Source organism: Apostichopus japonicus, chromosome 12 (assembly GCF_037975245.1).
Source record: "Apostichopus japonicus isolate 1M-3 chromosome 12, ASM3797524v1, whole genome shotgun sequence".
Lineage (NCBI taxonomy): Eukaryota > Metazoa > Echinodermata > Holothuroidea > Aspidochirotida > Stichopodidae > Apostichopus > Apostichopus japonicus.
Window position 1 is genome coordinate 3,575,019 of NC_092572.1, and position 15,234 is coordinate 3,590,252.

The window sequence follows — 15,234 nt, forward strand, 5'->3', positions numbered from 1 at the left end:
GAAACAGATTATACCGAAACATACTTACCGATGGTGTTACACCTTCCTCGTTTCCCTTTGCGGCAGTGGGAACAGGTGGAAGAGGTCTATTTTGAAGTGGATTCTTATCGTTTTCCTTATCGCGTTTTTGAAGCTGTAAATAACAGAACACGAGGAGTGAATGCAGAGAAGGAGATTCCTTCATTTTCAATGTTATATCATATCGTTAGCAAGACAGAAGAAGTTCATCCACCAATTTTGGCAGGTCAACTTTCAAAAGAATTTAGTAGCTGCTTAACCCATTGATTCGTATATGCATGACACGTACTCAATGTTGCTTTGTGTTAGGATACTGTGGTCAAAACTTACATTGGCGGTTGGAATACTGTGATCCAGATAACCATAACAAATCACTTAAAGGAGATCTGTGGTCAACATTAGCAAATATGTGTGTGAATATTAGGGTATGTGGACTACATAATAATACAACTTGTTGGCCAAATTTACCGATGTTGAACCGTCTACTACAGGAGGAGGGGGAGGCGGTTGCCTTTTCTCAGGGGATGGCTCATCTACTATAGGAGGAGGGGGAGGCGGTGGCCTGTTCTCGGAGGATGGCTTGGTTTCCTTCGTCAAACCCATGTCTTGAGTTTCGGACTGTGGATTGGAATGATTCAACTGTTAATGAAATATCTTAAAATCACAATAAATTCTCATCTGCTTTCGTACACTCCTTTAGACATAATTAATACATGAATTGACAAAGGAATTTAAACGTTAGTTAGTAAAACCATGTCTTTAAATAATTAATTCCATGCTCTGCAACAAGAGATGTTGGAAAGTGAAGTTGGAAAATATTTCCTCATAGAATAAGTTCATAATGTACACGTTTATTTACTATTTTCTTCTGAAAAGCGTTCGGTTCTTTTATAACGATGCGGATGGAAATGAGTAACTGTAAAGGCAATTTTACCGAATATTTTGAGCTGCTTTGTTTTTTACTTGAGGACGGAAGAGGAGGTCGAGACGGAGCAAAAGGATTCCCTCTAGAGATTGGTTTGTTTTCCGTGGTGGATGATATTTCCTGCTTTGGGGACTGTGGAGTGTACGGAAAAAAAATGCACAGTTGATCATGCTGTTAACAAAGATGTTACACATGACCAGAATCCTAAATATTTGTCACAAGTTTAATTTACGTTTGTCCTACGTCTAGTTTTAAAATCAAGATAAAAAGACAATTACCTTCAAGAATAGTTACTAAGAAAACTAATGTTACAATTGCGTGCAAGTTAATGCAAATCTCGCTAATTTATATATCTAAGATTGATGTGTGCAGTCTTGATTCGAAAGTAAACCTTTAGTAGTGATGTTGAGGCGTTTTCATTTCCTTTCGTGATAGTAGCGTAAGGAGGATCCATGGGAGAAGTGGAATGAGTTGCTATTCTCTCAGTGGAAAGTTCAGACTGTTGATTGGTCGAATCCAAAATGGTTATAAAACTTCTCAATTAACAGCTCCATATCATATCTTGATTAGTAATTGGTTTATAATTTATACACTTTGTTTTATGATCCCTTTCTTTATTTAATGCATCACAAAACATTTTCAAATTCTTTCGGATACAAAGTCTGGTGATATTACTTGGTAAAGAACCTTTCTACATTGGTCGAATTAGATCAGCATTAAATCTACTACAATCACAAAAAAAGTGACAGCAATTAAAGTATAACTGTGGTGAGACGATCACTGTTGATCAAAATTATAAGAAGAAAAAAAAACACTTGCTATTCAGGTTACAATACGTTACGACTTTTAACCGTAAAAACATAACGCAAGGTTATCAACTAATTTGAACTGCTTCGTCAAGTCCAAATTCAAAAAGAGAATTGTCTGCTTGTCATGTTATTGAAACGGCTCATAAAATAACAAATATCATCTTACATGATTTGAGATACTTTCGACTAAGCGATCTTTATCTGTATTTGTCTGTAAGTTCTGTACCTTTAGTAAATTGTTGCTATAAGTGTTAAACCCTTTTGTACGAGAAATGCCGGTTCCACTTGACGTAAACTAATATATCTTAAATTTGAGTAATGATATATTAATGTTATCGATTAAATGTATTTCCAATTATATGCCATGCAATTTGTGAAAAGAAACGAAATATCAAATATATCTTACCTGCTCTGGAAGACTGTCCACTGGTGATTCGTTTACTTGAGCTTTCTGTACGTCCTGTAAAGTTAGTAAATTGTAACTTAACATGTTAACTAGTATACAAAGTAGGAGTGCCATTCAAATTATTATTTGTTCTGAACGTTTAGTACTGTTATTCACATTGTGTAATTTGGTAGATATCTGCTCTAAAAGTCACAAAAAAAGTAGAAAATAAATATACTTAATTTTTGTAACAAACTTTCATCTTGTCGATGTTGATTTCTAGTCGGCTGTAAATTATATTTCAATGCAAAATGAGTAAATTTCGCCTGTAACTAAATGTCGGGCATTTCTTATTTTTTCACTTTTTCATCACAGTTTTATGCTAGGATAGAACCAATATTGTTATTGTTCCAGGTTATAACATCACGGATCTACACACTTAGTAACGATTACTAATCCTAGCAGATTCTGCTTTGACTAGTCTAATGTTTGTAAGCTAATGTTATCGTTAAGTCATAGTAGAAGAGCTGATGCTGAGGCTTTGGCAATGCATGCAGATTTCGTAAGAACACAATAATACTGGAATCTAAAATATTTACACAACCGGGTAAATATACATTACATTAGTACACTGGATATTTAAAATTCTTAACATATTAACGTATAAGTAAAAGATATTCATATTCCAAGTATTGCAATATTGTAGTTCTATTTTGTGTGTGTGTGGTTTGCTTTTAAATTAATAAATATCCGAATTGAGAATGGTCCGAATAGTGTCATGTTGCATATTGACATGTATCCAAAGTATGAAAATAAAACTATGGATCATACCTTAGGTCGACAGTTACACTGTGACTTACACACTAAATTTAATCTAACCCTAACCCTTTTTTCTAACCCTAGCCCTGAACCGACCCTACCCAAAACTTTTAAATGAACGTTTTAGAGGACGGAGAACATTATAAAGCTATTTGCGACCGTAAAAAAGTGTCTTAAAATGGTAGTGAAAACATTAGGTCTACACTGAAATGTCGACCTAGGGTACACTGTTGACCTAAGGTACACTTTTTTTACCATAAACTGTCGACCTAAGGTACATATCATGAGTATATATATATATATATATATATATATATATACAAACTGTTAAACAACTATGCTGCATTTAGAGAAAGGTTGGATCTCGAGTGAGATACAATAATGGAATTAGGTAAGTGATTGGAAGTAAAACAGCAAATGTTTGGTTTTTGCAGAGCTTTCGAGCAAAACTAGCTCTTCTTCAGTGCATGATCACCGAAAGTGACTAGGAGTAGCAGGACTTGAAACTGTTTTGTAGAGAACATGTCGGCATGGTTGTAAAGGCGGAAAGATGATGCCGATACCTAACCCATTTTTCAGAAAGGCGTCGAAGCGTTTTCAAAGTTTCAAAGGTGAAAAGTTGAAAAGTTTATACAAACATATATATATATATATTGATTAGAAATTTAGTTTTCAAACCGTTAGTGGTGATGTTGAGGCGTTTTTCTTTCCTTTCGTGATAGTAGCGTAAGGAGGATCCATAGGAGGAGTGGAATGGATTGCTTTTCTCTCAGTGGATGGTTCAGACTGTTGATTGGTTGAATCCGAAATGGTTATAAAACTTCTCAATTAACAACTCCATATCATATCTTGATTAGTAATTGGTTCTTAGTTATGCGATTTGTCTTATCTTTTGTGAAATTTCGGGCAACTCTTATCTTTTTAATTTTTCATCACACTTTCATGCTAGCATACAAGCAATATTAGTCTTGCTACGGGTTATAAAATCACGGATCTACATACACTTAGTTCCCATTACTAATCCTAGCAGATACTACTTTGACTATTCCAATGTTTGTAAGTTAGTGTTATCGTAAAGTCATAGTAGGCTTTGGCCTTGCATGTAGATTTCGTAAGAACACAATAATAATGGATCCTAAAATATTAACCCAACGGGGTCCTTGCTCGCTACTATCATTGGGCCACGAATATCCGAGTATTCACATTTTGCATATTGAAACACTAACTGTTGCATTTAAATTCATCCCCGTAGACAATGTAGTTGCAATTTCATTACTGTAGGAACATGTGCGGTATGTTAACACTCATAATGCAATCACTGCAGTGTTACCTTTTCTGATTTGCTCTCAACCAGTTTTTGTTGCTTTGTAGATGCCTGTAGAGATCAAAAGTATGGAACAGTTTCAATAATAGTAACAAAAGAAAAACTGTATACTTATTCTTCTAATAGATGATAATTTAATCAATAATTTCGATAAATAGACACCACATTAAATAAGCATAGGCTTCATTTAGCTGTCGAGAATCACAAGTACTTGAATAAACAACACTGTTTGTAACATACACACAGACATGAAAAACACAACATTGCAGAAGAAAAAGAACAACGTCATTATTAAAATGTCAATTCATTGTCAATAGTAATGTAAGCTTTAGCAAAATAAACATCGTTAAGAAAGTAACTTTTACCAATGACGTTGAACCGCTTCCTTTTTCTGTCGTGACATGCTTAGGGGCAGTAGGAGGGGTCGTTATGGTCTTAGTGGATGGCTTGATTTCCGTCATCAGTTCAATGCCTTGACTTTCCGACTGTTGATTAATAAATATATAAAAACGGTAATTAAACTTCTCACTATTTAAGAAGGCCGTTCCATATTTGAGAAGGAATTAATTGTTGGCCTTTATATTATCCCTTTTGTAATGTATAACGGGCAATTTTCTCTGCTTTTGTTTACAATGTCTTATAAGTCTTATAATACTACTTGTTAAAGACCCCTTCTTAATGGAGTTTTGTTCTAAAAGTTTAGTACAGATATTTCATTTGTTTTCTAGTAGCTGGAATTTTCTCAGATTTATGCTCTACAATTCACAAAATTAGTAGAAAATATAAGATGTTCTTTAACCTTCTGCAAAAGAAAAAACTTTCATCTTCTCGATCTTGAATTTTCGTCGGCTGTAAATTCTATTTCATTGCATCATGAGGAAAAAGTCATGAATAAGCGCCGCCAACTAGGTGGCAAATATCCCCTATTCATTTCTTTTATCACTGTTTTATACAAGCATCCAATCAATAGTATTCTTGCAAGGTGTTATAAAAGCACGAATCGACACAAAGGTGATGTCGACTACTAACCCTAGCCAGTACTACGTGAATAGTCCAATATTTGCAATACTTTAAAAGTCATAGTAGAAGAGATGCTCTGTTTAGGAGCTTTGGCCTTGCATGTAGATATTGTAAGAACACAATAACAATGGAACTTAAAATTTTATGATATTAGAGTAGTTTCGTGTTTCATATTGACAAGTATCCAACACTAACTGTTACAATAAAAGTCATCCTCGTTGACAATGTAGTTATGATTTCAATACTTTAGAAACAGGAACGGTATATTAACACTCATAATGCAATCACCGCAGTGTTACCTTTTCTGGTTTGCTCTCAACCAGTTTGTGTTGCTTCGTAGATGCCTGTAGAGATCAAAAGTATGTAACAGTTTTCATTAATAGTAAAACATTCTGCGAAGGGGGAAACACTGTCTACATATTAAGGCTCATAGATGATAATTTGATCAATAATGTCGATACATATATACAACACATTAAATAAGCAAAGACTTCATTCAGCTATCGAGAATCACAGGTACCAGAATACACAATACTATTTGTAGCATGCAGCACAGAGAGAAAACAAACAAAATTGCAGAAGAATGATAACAAAAATGTCAATTGACTGTCAAGAATAATGCAAACCTTATTTTAGGATACATAACACGTACACAACATATTAATAATTCTTCTCTATAACAAAATAATCCGCATACTCTAGTAAACGTATGTGAATACCATATATATGCATGTAGACTACAAAACTAACACATCGTTTAGAAATAATCCTTACCGATGATGTTGACACGCTTTCGTTTTCTGTTGTGACGGAGGATGGATCAGGATGAATAGGGGCAGTTGGAGGGGTCATTACTATCTCAGTGGGTGAATTGATTTCCTTCAACGATTCTATGTCTTGACTTTCGGACTGTTGATTGAACAAATTTCAAATAGTAATAAGACTTCTCACTACTTAACAACGTCACATTACATCGTTGAGAAGTATTATTTGTCAACCAATGCCCTTTTCTAATCCTGCTTTCGTTAACAATGTCTTTGTAATAATACGTACACAGAACCTTCCTACGCCAGTCACACTTGATGAACATTATATCTACTTAAATTAACAAAAAATAACACTTTGGTGACTACATTTGAAGGATTATTGTAGGGAGACAATTTCTTTTGATATAAACGATAGCAACACAGTTCACATCGTATGTTGCAATACCTTACCACTTTCATAGACATGTAACAGAGTGTTTATTTTCTCTTCTAAACATCAACTAAATTAGTGTGACAACTAAGTATAAGACACACATACCATTAATACAGCTGCTCAGATACAATTCAAAAGTCGGGCAAAGATATGTGCTATTTGACTCAAATTGTATCTGCACAATGCATGGGCATTAAGAAAGGACAAAGATGATGTCGTATTAGTGTGCAAAGAATGTGGCAAGTATATATACATTATATTGTAAAAGTTACTTAAATATCTAAGGCTGCTCTGTATCGTCTTAACTCGAGTGATAACATTACATTTTAATTCACATATTTCTCAATTACACTGCAGAAGAAAAAAACAAGAAAATGTCAACTCACTGGAAAGTAATGGAAGTGTATACAAAATGTATTTTCTAGAATACATTTATATAAGGATAACAAGTATGTACGAAGTGTTGTGCCATTCAAAATACTATTTTGTTCTGAACGTTTAGTTCTGATATATATTATAAATCTAACACGTTTGAGACACTGAAAGATTTGTCGGAAAAAACGTTCAACAAGAATCACCCTACCGGTATGTCTCAAATATAACTTTGGCAAGAATACTCTCTGTATCGTGGATCTTTCTTGTTCGAAGTTTAAATTTTAATAAAGGAAATATTAACTAGTGAGATATCACCTCTTTTGATTTCGCTTCCGCAGGTTTTTCTTCGTCTACGGATATCTGTAATGAAATAATCCAAGAAAAGTATGCAAATATTCCATCGATATGTAATGTACTACAATATAGCTGTGTTATCTTCAAAAAAGGGGATGTTACATGATTGTGCTTGTTATACTCTATTGTTGATCTAGTTTTAAATGGAACGGGATAATCTATTATCAGTATTTATAGATCAGTGTTTGAAGTGATAATTCCTAAATTAGACGTTCAATCTATCTGAAGCTCCGGACCATTATTCACATGCTACAAATAGGAATCATAAATATTGTTATACCTAATGGTGTCTCTTTTTTATGTCTATGTCTCAACAGTCTATACAGAATGTCTATACAGATTTGCAGAAAAAAGAGTACATCGTTTTCAGAAATTAATACAATTGAATTATATGAAACTAAGCATTCAAACCTACCTTGCGTTCTCCTTTACTACTTTCATCTTTCCTTATCGTATTTGTTTCCTTTGAAAAGAAGGAGAAAAATTGTTTTACCTAGTCTTCAAACTACTAGATTTATGTGATACATAATATCCTGAAAGAATAGTAACATAAGAAAACATGCATTTATTAAATATTGTTCAATATTTGCAATATTTTTGAAGCACCTGAGAGAGAATACTTGTATTAGTGGCATCTCAGTACTGAATAAGAAGCTCCATTTGTCGAAGAACTTCTTATGCAAGATAGTATTTAAGCATTACCTGCCATAAAATGATTTTCACTGAAACATATCTTAAAGTGTCCTTTATTTCTTTCTATAGAGAACTATACGAAACTCAAGTTATCTTTATACAAATAACAAATGAAAAATTAAAGCAATCAAACCTGTAGTAATGGATCCATTTCTGTCTCGTCACTGAGAGTGTAAGAAGGTTTGAGAAATGTGTTTTAACACATTGTATATAACTTCAAAATCACTGAATTGACTAGACAATAATTACATCATCAGTGACTATGAATAATACCCAAACACCCTTACAATAAGCAAGACTTTCGTTTAGAATACAGTACAAATAGCTTTTGTGATGAATTGAGTATAAGTCTCTCAGCTGTGGCTGAACGAAAACCTAGCCAGATGAATGTTACTAATGAAATAGATGTTACTAATGGGAAAAACCAGTTTAGCGTGATAAAGTGAACCACTCAATTGTTTAGATTTGGCAAAATTGCCACTTTATTATACAACTGAAAAACTGGCAAAGTTATAAAAGCAAATTCCTGATACGACCTCCATAATGTCGTTATAAATGTTCAAGGCTAATTGTTTTGACAAAAAATTACTTCAGCTAGTGGTAAAGTCAACCTCAAACTTTAATGGCCATATTTCGACAGCTATGAAAACATACAGTGTGCTGTGCAAATATGATAGTTTTAATGAACAATGATGCTTGTACATATATAAAATGAGGTATGATAGTTACATTGGGGTAGACAGAATAAGCAGAATCTTAATTTTGTGTAATGGGAGAAAATACCCTATCTTCATAATGCCTGATTAAGCAATTTGAATTGCTTCTTATTCCCCTCGTAGAGAAAATGTGTAAAGATATTATGGGTGCGTTGTCTACTTTTAACGTTTATGATTTATTACCATGATTTACTGATTAATTTAACTCACCAAGGACCGGTTGCATTTTCTTTCTGTTTGTGATCATCTTTATTGCTATTGGTGCCTGATGTCTCTTTTGATGATCTGGCCTTAAGGCATCCAACTATGAGAACAATGTCTATACACTTAATGGAAGCTCATAAGTCATTTCAGAAAGCTTTTAACCATACATAAATAAATAAATATATAAATATATAGATGGATATATAGATGGATGGATGGATGGATGGATGGATGGATGGATGGATGGATGGATGGATGGATGGATGGATGGATGGATGGATGGATGGATGGATGGATGGATGGATGGATGGATGGATGGATGGATGGATGGATGGATGGATGGATGGATGGATGGATGGATGGATGGATGGATGGATGGATGGATGGATGGATGGATGGATGGATGGATGGATGGATGGATGGATGGATGGATGGATGGATGGATGGATGGATGGATGGATGGATGGATGGATGGATGGATGGATGGATGGATGGATGGATGGATGGATGGATGGATGGATGGATGGATGGATGGATGGATGGATGGATGGATGGATGGATGGATGGATGGATGGATGGATGGATGGATGGATGGATGGATGGATGGATGGATGGATGGATGGATGGATGGATGGATGGATGGATGGATGGATGGATGGATGGATGGATGGATGGATGGATGGATGGATGGATGGATGGATGGATGGATGGATGGATGGATGGATGGATGGATGGATGGATGGATGGATGGATGGATGGATGGATGGATGGATGGAAATCGTAATGAGTTGGAAAATCAAGAACAGTGAAAAAACTTTCAGCCTCCACCGGGATTCGAACCACGGGCCTTCCGCTCTGTACGCGGACACCCTAACCACTAGGCTATGGACGCTGATTATATGTCCAGAGGTTCGAAACCGGTAAGGAAGGTCGTAATTCCACCGTAGTCGTTTGTCACCTGTATCGAACAATACTAGTTCTGTTTTTGGTGACATATTTTGCCTTACTCTAGAGATCAAACATGATGCTGACCAACTCAAAATCATTTGTGATTCCTAAAGCCGGATCTCGAAAGAGATACTTTGAACAGACTTTATGTTAATGCAATGGAGGTAAAACGACAAAGGCAAATGAATATATAGAAATGAAAATCGTAATGAGTTGGAAAATCAAGAACAGTGAAAAAACTTTCAGCCTCCACCGGGATTCGAACCACGGGCCGTCCGCTCTGTACGCGGACACCCCAACCACTAGGCTATGGCCGCTGATTGTATGTCCAGAGGTTCGAAACCAGTAAGGAAGTTCTTAATTCCACTGTAGGCGTTTGTCACCTATATATATATATATATATATATATATATATATATATATATATATATATATATATATATATATATAATATAGATATATATATATATATATATATATATATATATATATATATATATATATATATATATATATATATAAATTTTTCGATAGAGTACATATAAATATATATATATATATATATATAATATATATATATATATATATTTATATATATATATTTATATGTACTCTATCGAAAAATTTGTAAAACAAAAATACTTAATTCAGCCGTATCATTTCATACAACACAAGGTAGCAGTAGCATATTTTGTTAAACAAATGCCTTATTGTTTAATTTTAATTACAATTTTGATCTGACAGCTTTCAGTTGAATTAGTTAGTCAGAAAGGTTCACCAATATATCATCTTTACACCACATCTATTCAGCTTGGTAGTCCAATGAACGGGGATTTCAAATATCTTTACTTCATGTAGTCACGTGATTAATATGCAATCATTTTTCTCAATATGTGACTGATAGCGTTGGCTTTCTATACGCATAAATGTGGTAAAATGTTCTGTTGGTGTATTGGTGTTGACAGTCGGTCAAGAAGACAAGTGCATCAACAATATGGTGAACTACCTAAGTTTTCTTCTCTGTACTCACCAAATGTGTATATGATGAAGCATAAGAAAATAGTGAGCAAGATGGCCGAAAGAACAGCCACAGCTACAATCCAGGCAACTTGTAAAGGATCACCTAAAGCAAGAACAAATCAGGGTTAGTGGATAACACAAACAATTGAGATGACTGGGTAGTATGTTTTACCACTAAATATGTACTACATTTCACATAAGGTTAATAAAACTGCAAAACTTGTATTGTCTTCATTGAAGTTCTAGTTAAACCCATTTGCTAATATTCTAGTTTCCTTCATCGCGCACATATATGAAGTAGCATACTACCTTTAGAAAATTTGTTTTGCTTTCCAAAACCCCTTTGTTTTGGGAGATTGAACAGAACTGACGAAACCGTAACAAACTAATTTCCCTTCGTCTATCACATCATCCAAAACAGCCATTTACCAATCCCATTTTTTACAGACAGAATACACTTGGATCTGGGTGCGATATCTGCTGTTCTACTTTTATAAATATCTAAATCCATCGGTTTTGGCATGGCCTTAACAAATGTTGTAGGCACATTTTGAAAGCCATTAATGGGTGAACACGGGTACAAATCAAAGTATGCAACCCTATCATGTATTTTATTTCATGTGGGATATTTTATACACCATGATGGTGAAACGAAGATAAATCTCAGAGACACCGTTGTGAAACACTGTTGATGCAATACCAACACACCATTCAACTGATCTCAATATCTGTACCGATGGCCCATTCTGTTTATCCTCCATTGCCTCTTCAATCGACTGCATCTCTTTGTCGATTTGTTAGAGACATTTTGATTATAGTAGAAGCGTCTTTAAAGGCATACTATTTTGTTTTCCTTTGTTGTTTTTTTTATAATAGAATTTGACTCGATGCAAGTGTTTAATTTCCAATTAACACATCTCTCCAATTTGTTCAATTTTCGGTACAGATATACCATTTAGCACAGCACAGCAGACTGCCACTGATTATAGCAACAGTGAATTATTCCAGGGACAGAAATAGTGCGTGTTACTATAAGTCCTGACACAGTGTGAGGTTTGGGATCAACCTTAACAGAAACAATCGCTGTACTATATTGTCAGGTTTGCGTCGAAATTAGCCGTTAGAAAAAATGATAACGGAATTAAACACAATATATGTCTTCAATGAAAACTAAATCAGATCGTGACCAAGTTAATTTGACTAGCTCCATAATCTGTAGGCTTCAACACTCAAGAGGAAGCTAGAACAACAGAGAAACTACTGTCGCTTGCAATAATTTGGATTTTATTTGAAATATAGAACCTTATTGGCAAAAGCTAATGTATGAGAGAATATCCACAAAAGGATCACATTAATTATTGATACTTCGAAGTACCAAACAAAACTAAAATATTCATCATAAATTCATCATTTGCCTAACCAGAGTATCGAAGTATTTCATTAACCAAGTTTAAAATATTGACTAGAATTTGAAGTAATAGCCACGTCAAACCAAGAGACAGAACGTTATTGTAAAGCTACTATATTTTCTGTAAGCAATAACTTTAAATATATAATACAAAATGAAGCAACTAACAGTTCTCTTACCTTGTTCTACCAAGGTCACGTAAGCTATCATCGTAGGTGTATCTTCGGGACGTGACAATTCACTAAGAACTAGGCAAATTAATCCTACTGGGTTATGAAATACGAATTCTATTGTGTTACAAATGTCTGTGTCCTTCCTTTCAAGAGCTCCACAATTTACGGTTTCAGACTTCTGACTTTCAAGTTGGTGCGATCCGTTCAGCCAGATAAGCTTAGTACCCGATGGCATGTTCTCTGCTTTGCATGTTAAAGCCATCGTGTCGTGGAGTGCCAGAAACAACGTGCAACTGCTTTGTGGACTACATTCCTCTATATGTATCCGTGATCGTGCATCTGGCACTATGCATAAAGAAGATATGCATGCAAAATATATGTTCATATATACAAACTACAATTATATCAAATACCTCTTAGCATTTCAATACCACTTCAATTACCAGTTACTTGATTTTCGTCTTTTTACATTTATTAACACCACAATTTACTAAGTATGTTATATATGTTCCTAGACAACTGAGAGAAAACTATGAATTACATTTAAGAATGTAGAGTGTTCTCTTTCGTTGCTTCAATAAATATAGATGTCAGTAATACAATTTTTGTAAATATTTACCTTTTACATAAACCGTAACAGCCCCATGACACTCGTTGGAAGTGGATGTTGTCCTACAAAAGTACCGTCCTTCTTGACGGGTAGAAACGTTATGTATGAGTAGCGTACCGTCATTAGTGATATCAAAACTTTCTGAAGATTTTTGCAAAATACCATGTACAAGTGACGCAACGGTATCACTGTCGTTGTAAAACAATCCACTCTTCCAAAAATACGACACCGAGGATCCTTGCGTTGGACATGGAACCTTTGCCGTTTGTCCTTCATTCACCACTAATCTTGGCCAATCGAGTCCAAGACATATTTGATCTGCAACAGAGTACAGTCAGCTGATAACATTTCAGAAATATGTTATGCGAATGCGATTCCAAAGTTTGCCAATACTATCCTTAAAGCAAGGCTTATGCAAATTGAATTAAATCATTAAAATTGTAAAATAAAATTCTTGTCTGTTCATAATTGTAACAAGAATACACGAAAGTACAAGGCATGCGTTTGAAAATACCTAGTGAATCATATAAATGTGAGTTTGATGATATTTGGTAAGTAGAAAAGAATGACATCGAACCAATTCAGATATCAATGGTTAGTTAATAGTCTTTATCATATCTCTAAACTTTGTGGATTTGGTATTGAAACAAAACATGTGAATTTACAAATAACTTACACGGAATAGTTGAGAACATTAAAATATAGGTCAGATATTTGACGGCAAATTCCATTTTTTACGGTCGCAGTGATATTCTGAAATGAAGTAAACAACATACAGTTCAAAAATTCAAAATTGACCACCTTTACATGTAAATACTAAAAAAAGGCATACCATATGACACGTGTTGAAATACATGTTATGAAATAAAGATAATATAAATGTGCCATGTGTATTGTTTCAAAGTATTACATATAATTAACGTTAGTCTGCGAAAAATTGTTATTTTCACATCACTCTGTGTTTAGCAAATATTTCATGAATGAAAAGGCATTGCGATTTAAAATTTAGCTAATTAAATTCAAATTCACTTTATGCAACAAACAAAATACAAGCAATGTTTGTTCTAAGCGATTGAGTCACCTTACCACGCTGTCGTTTAAGTTGATCATATGGTGTAATTCTACAGTACCGGACAAACGTAGTAACTAAAAACACTAAATGTGGATGTATGTTTAAAATCGAAAACAAGGGCATGTATGTAATTACTCCATAATTATCAATAACGGCATGTTTTTTCCTAATATGTAATACTTATCTCTTAATTATACTCACCGAAATTGCCATTACATTAAATCAACTGTCTAGTATCGGTATCATTCACCACAATGAACAACGTGAGCACATACTTAAAACCCACGCATTATACGAACATAGCACACTATCAAAGAAAACTAGAACTTGGGAGCTAGTCGTTGTTCTTGCTAGAAGTGTGCACGATGACAGTCCAAAGTCTTAAGGGTAACAATATTTATATTTATTCAACCCATATACAAGTATGCAATATATGTACGGTGAGTGTATAAATCGGTATATTTATTTAAGTCTACACGTAGTTTCGCTTTACCTCTATGCATCTACAATGTCCAAAGGAATTCAGAGTAGATTATAAATACGGCCACTTCTCGAAGTTCATGATACATAAAACGAAACTGCTTTGCCTATAGTCAATTTTATAAATGTAAAATGAAAATCATAAAAATCACAATGACTCACAAAAGTAATGATACCGGAGCTATGGCGAGTGGATAGGCGGTGGGCATTTAAAGCAACGTGTATTGCTAGAATCTCACCTATTTGATTTCATATTGGTCATTGCTGCCAGGATATCATATTTATAGCTGATTAGTTACATGGTTTGGTGTTATTTTGGAACAATTTTTGTGCAACATTTTTAGGATGAGATTTGAGATCTCGGAACTGTGTTGTGTTTTGCCGTTTTATGGCAACATGTATTACTTATAGCGCACAGTTACTGAACCATATAGGCAGTGCACAGAACCAACCAGTGGGTTATATTGTTTGGCAGAAGCTTAACATCTTGGGATTAATTCTGCAACTCGTAGAGGAAAAAGGGGAGGATTTAGGAACTTTATAAAAACCGATTGAAGTGACTAGTAATCGTCGGCTTATAAATGGATTGCCAACAGCCTACGGTGTAAACCACGACAATCTGTTACACATTAAAGGAGTACCGGACTCTTAGCTATCTGTATTTAAATGCGTGCTTCTGAA

At 34.5% G+C, this 15,234-nt stretch overlaps 1 protein-coding gene across 1 annotated transcript in view; it reads right to left on the bottom strand.

Moving 5' to 3' along the window:
- Positions 1-14,426, bottom strand: part of LOC139976978 (uncharacterized) — a 20,358-nt gene extending 5,932 nt beyond the window's left edge. Inside the window, exons 1-18 of the mRNA XM_071985910.1 lie at positions 14,275-14,426; positions 13,678-13,754; positions 13,011-13,319; positions 12,398-12,736; positions 10,821-10,913; positions 8,849-8,942; positions 8,056-8,086; positions 7,645-7,692; positions 7,191-7,235; positions 6,075-6,209; positions 5,600-5,644; positions 4,646-4,765; positions 4,287-4,331; positions 3,635-3,742; positions 2,159-2,212; positions 953-1,075; positions 487-636; positions 29-133 (exon numbers count right to left, since the gene is read on the bottom strand). Coding sequence (XP_071842011.1) covers positions 29-133; positions 487-636; positions 953-1,075; positions 2,159-2,212; positions 3,635-3,742; positions 4,287-4,331; positions 4,646-4,765; positions 5,600-5,644; positions 6,075-6,209; positions 7,191-7,235; positions 7,645-7,692; positions 8,056-8,086; positions 8,849-8,942; positions 10,821-10,913; positions 12,398-12,736; positions 13,011-13,319; positions 13,678-13,732 — 1,899 coding nt within the window. The 5' untranslated portion in view covers positions 13,733-13,754; positions 14,275-14,426. The remainder of the gene's footprint in view (positions 1-28; positions 134-486; positions 637-952; positions 1,076-2,158; positions 2,213-3,634; positions 3,743-4,286; positions 4,332-4,645; positions 4,766-5,599; positions 5,645-6,074; positions 6,210-7,190; positions 7,236-7,644; positions 7,693-8,055; positions 8,087-8,848; positions 8,943-10,820; positions 10,914-12,397; positions 12,737-13,010; positions 13,320-13,677; positions 13,755-14,274) is intronic.
- Positions 14,427-15,234: the final 808 nt, after the last annotated feature.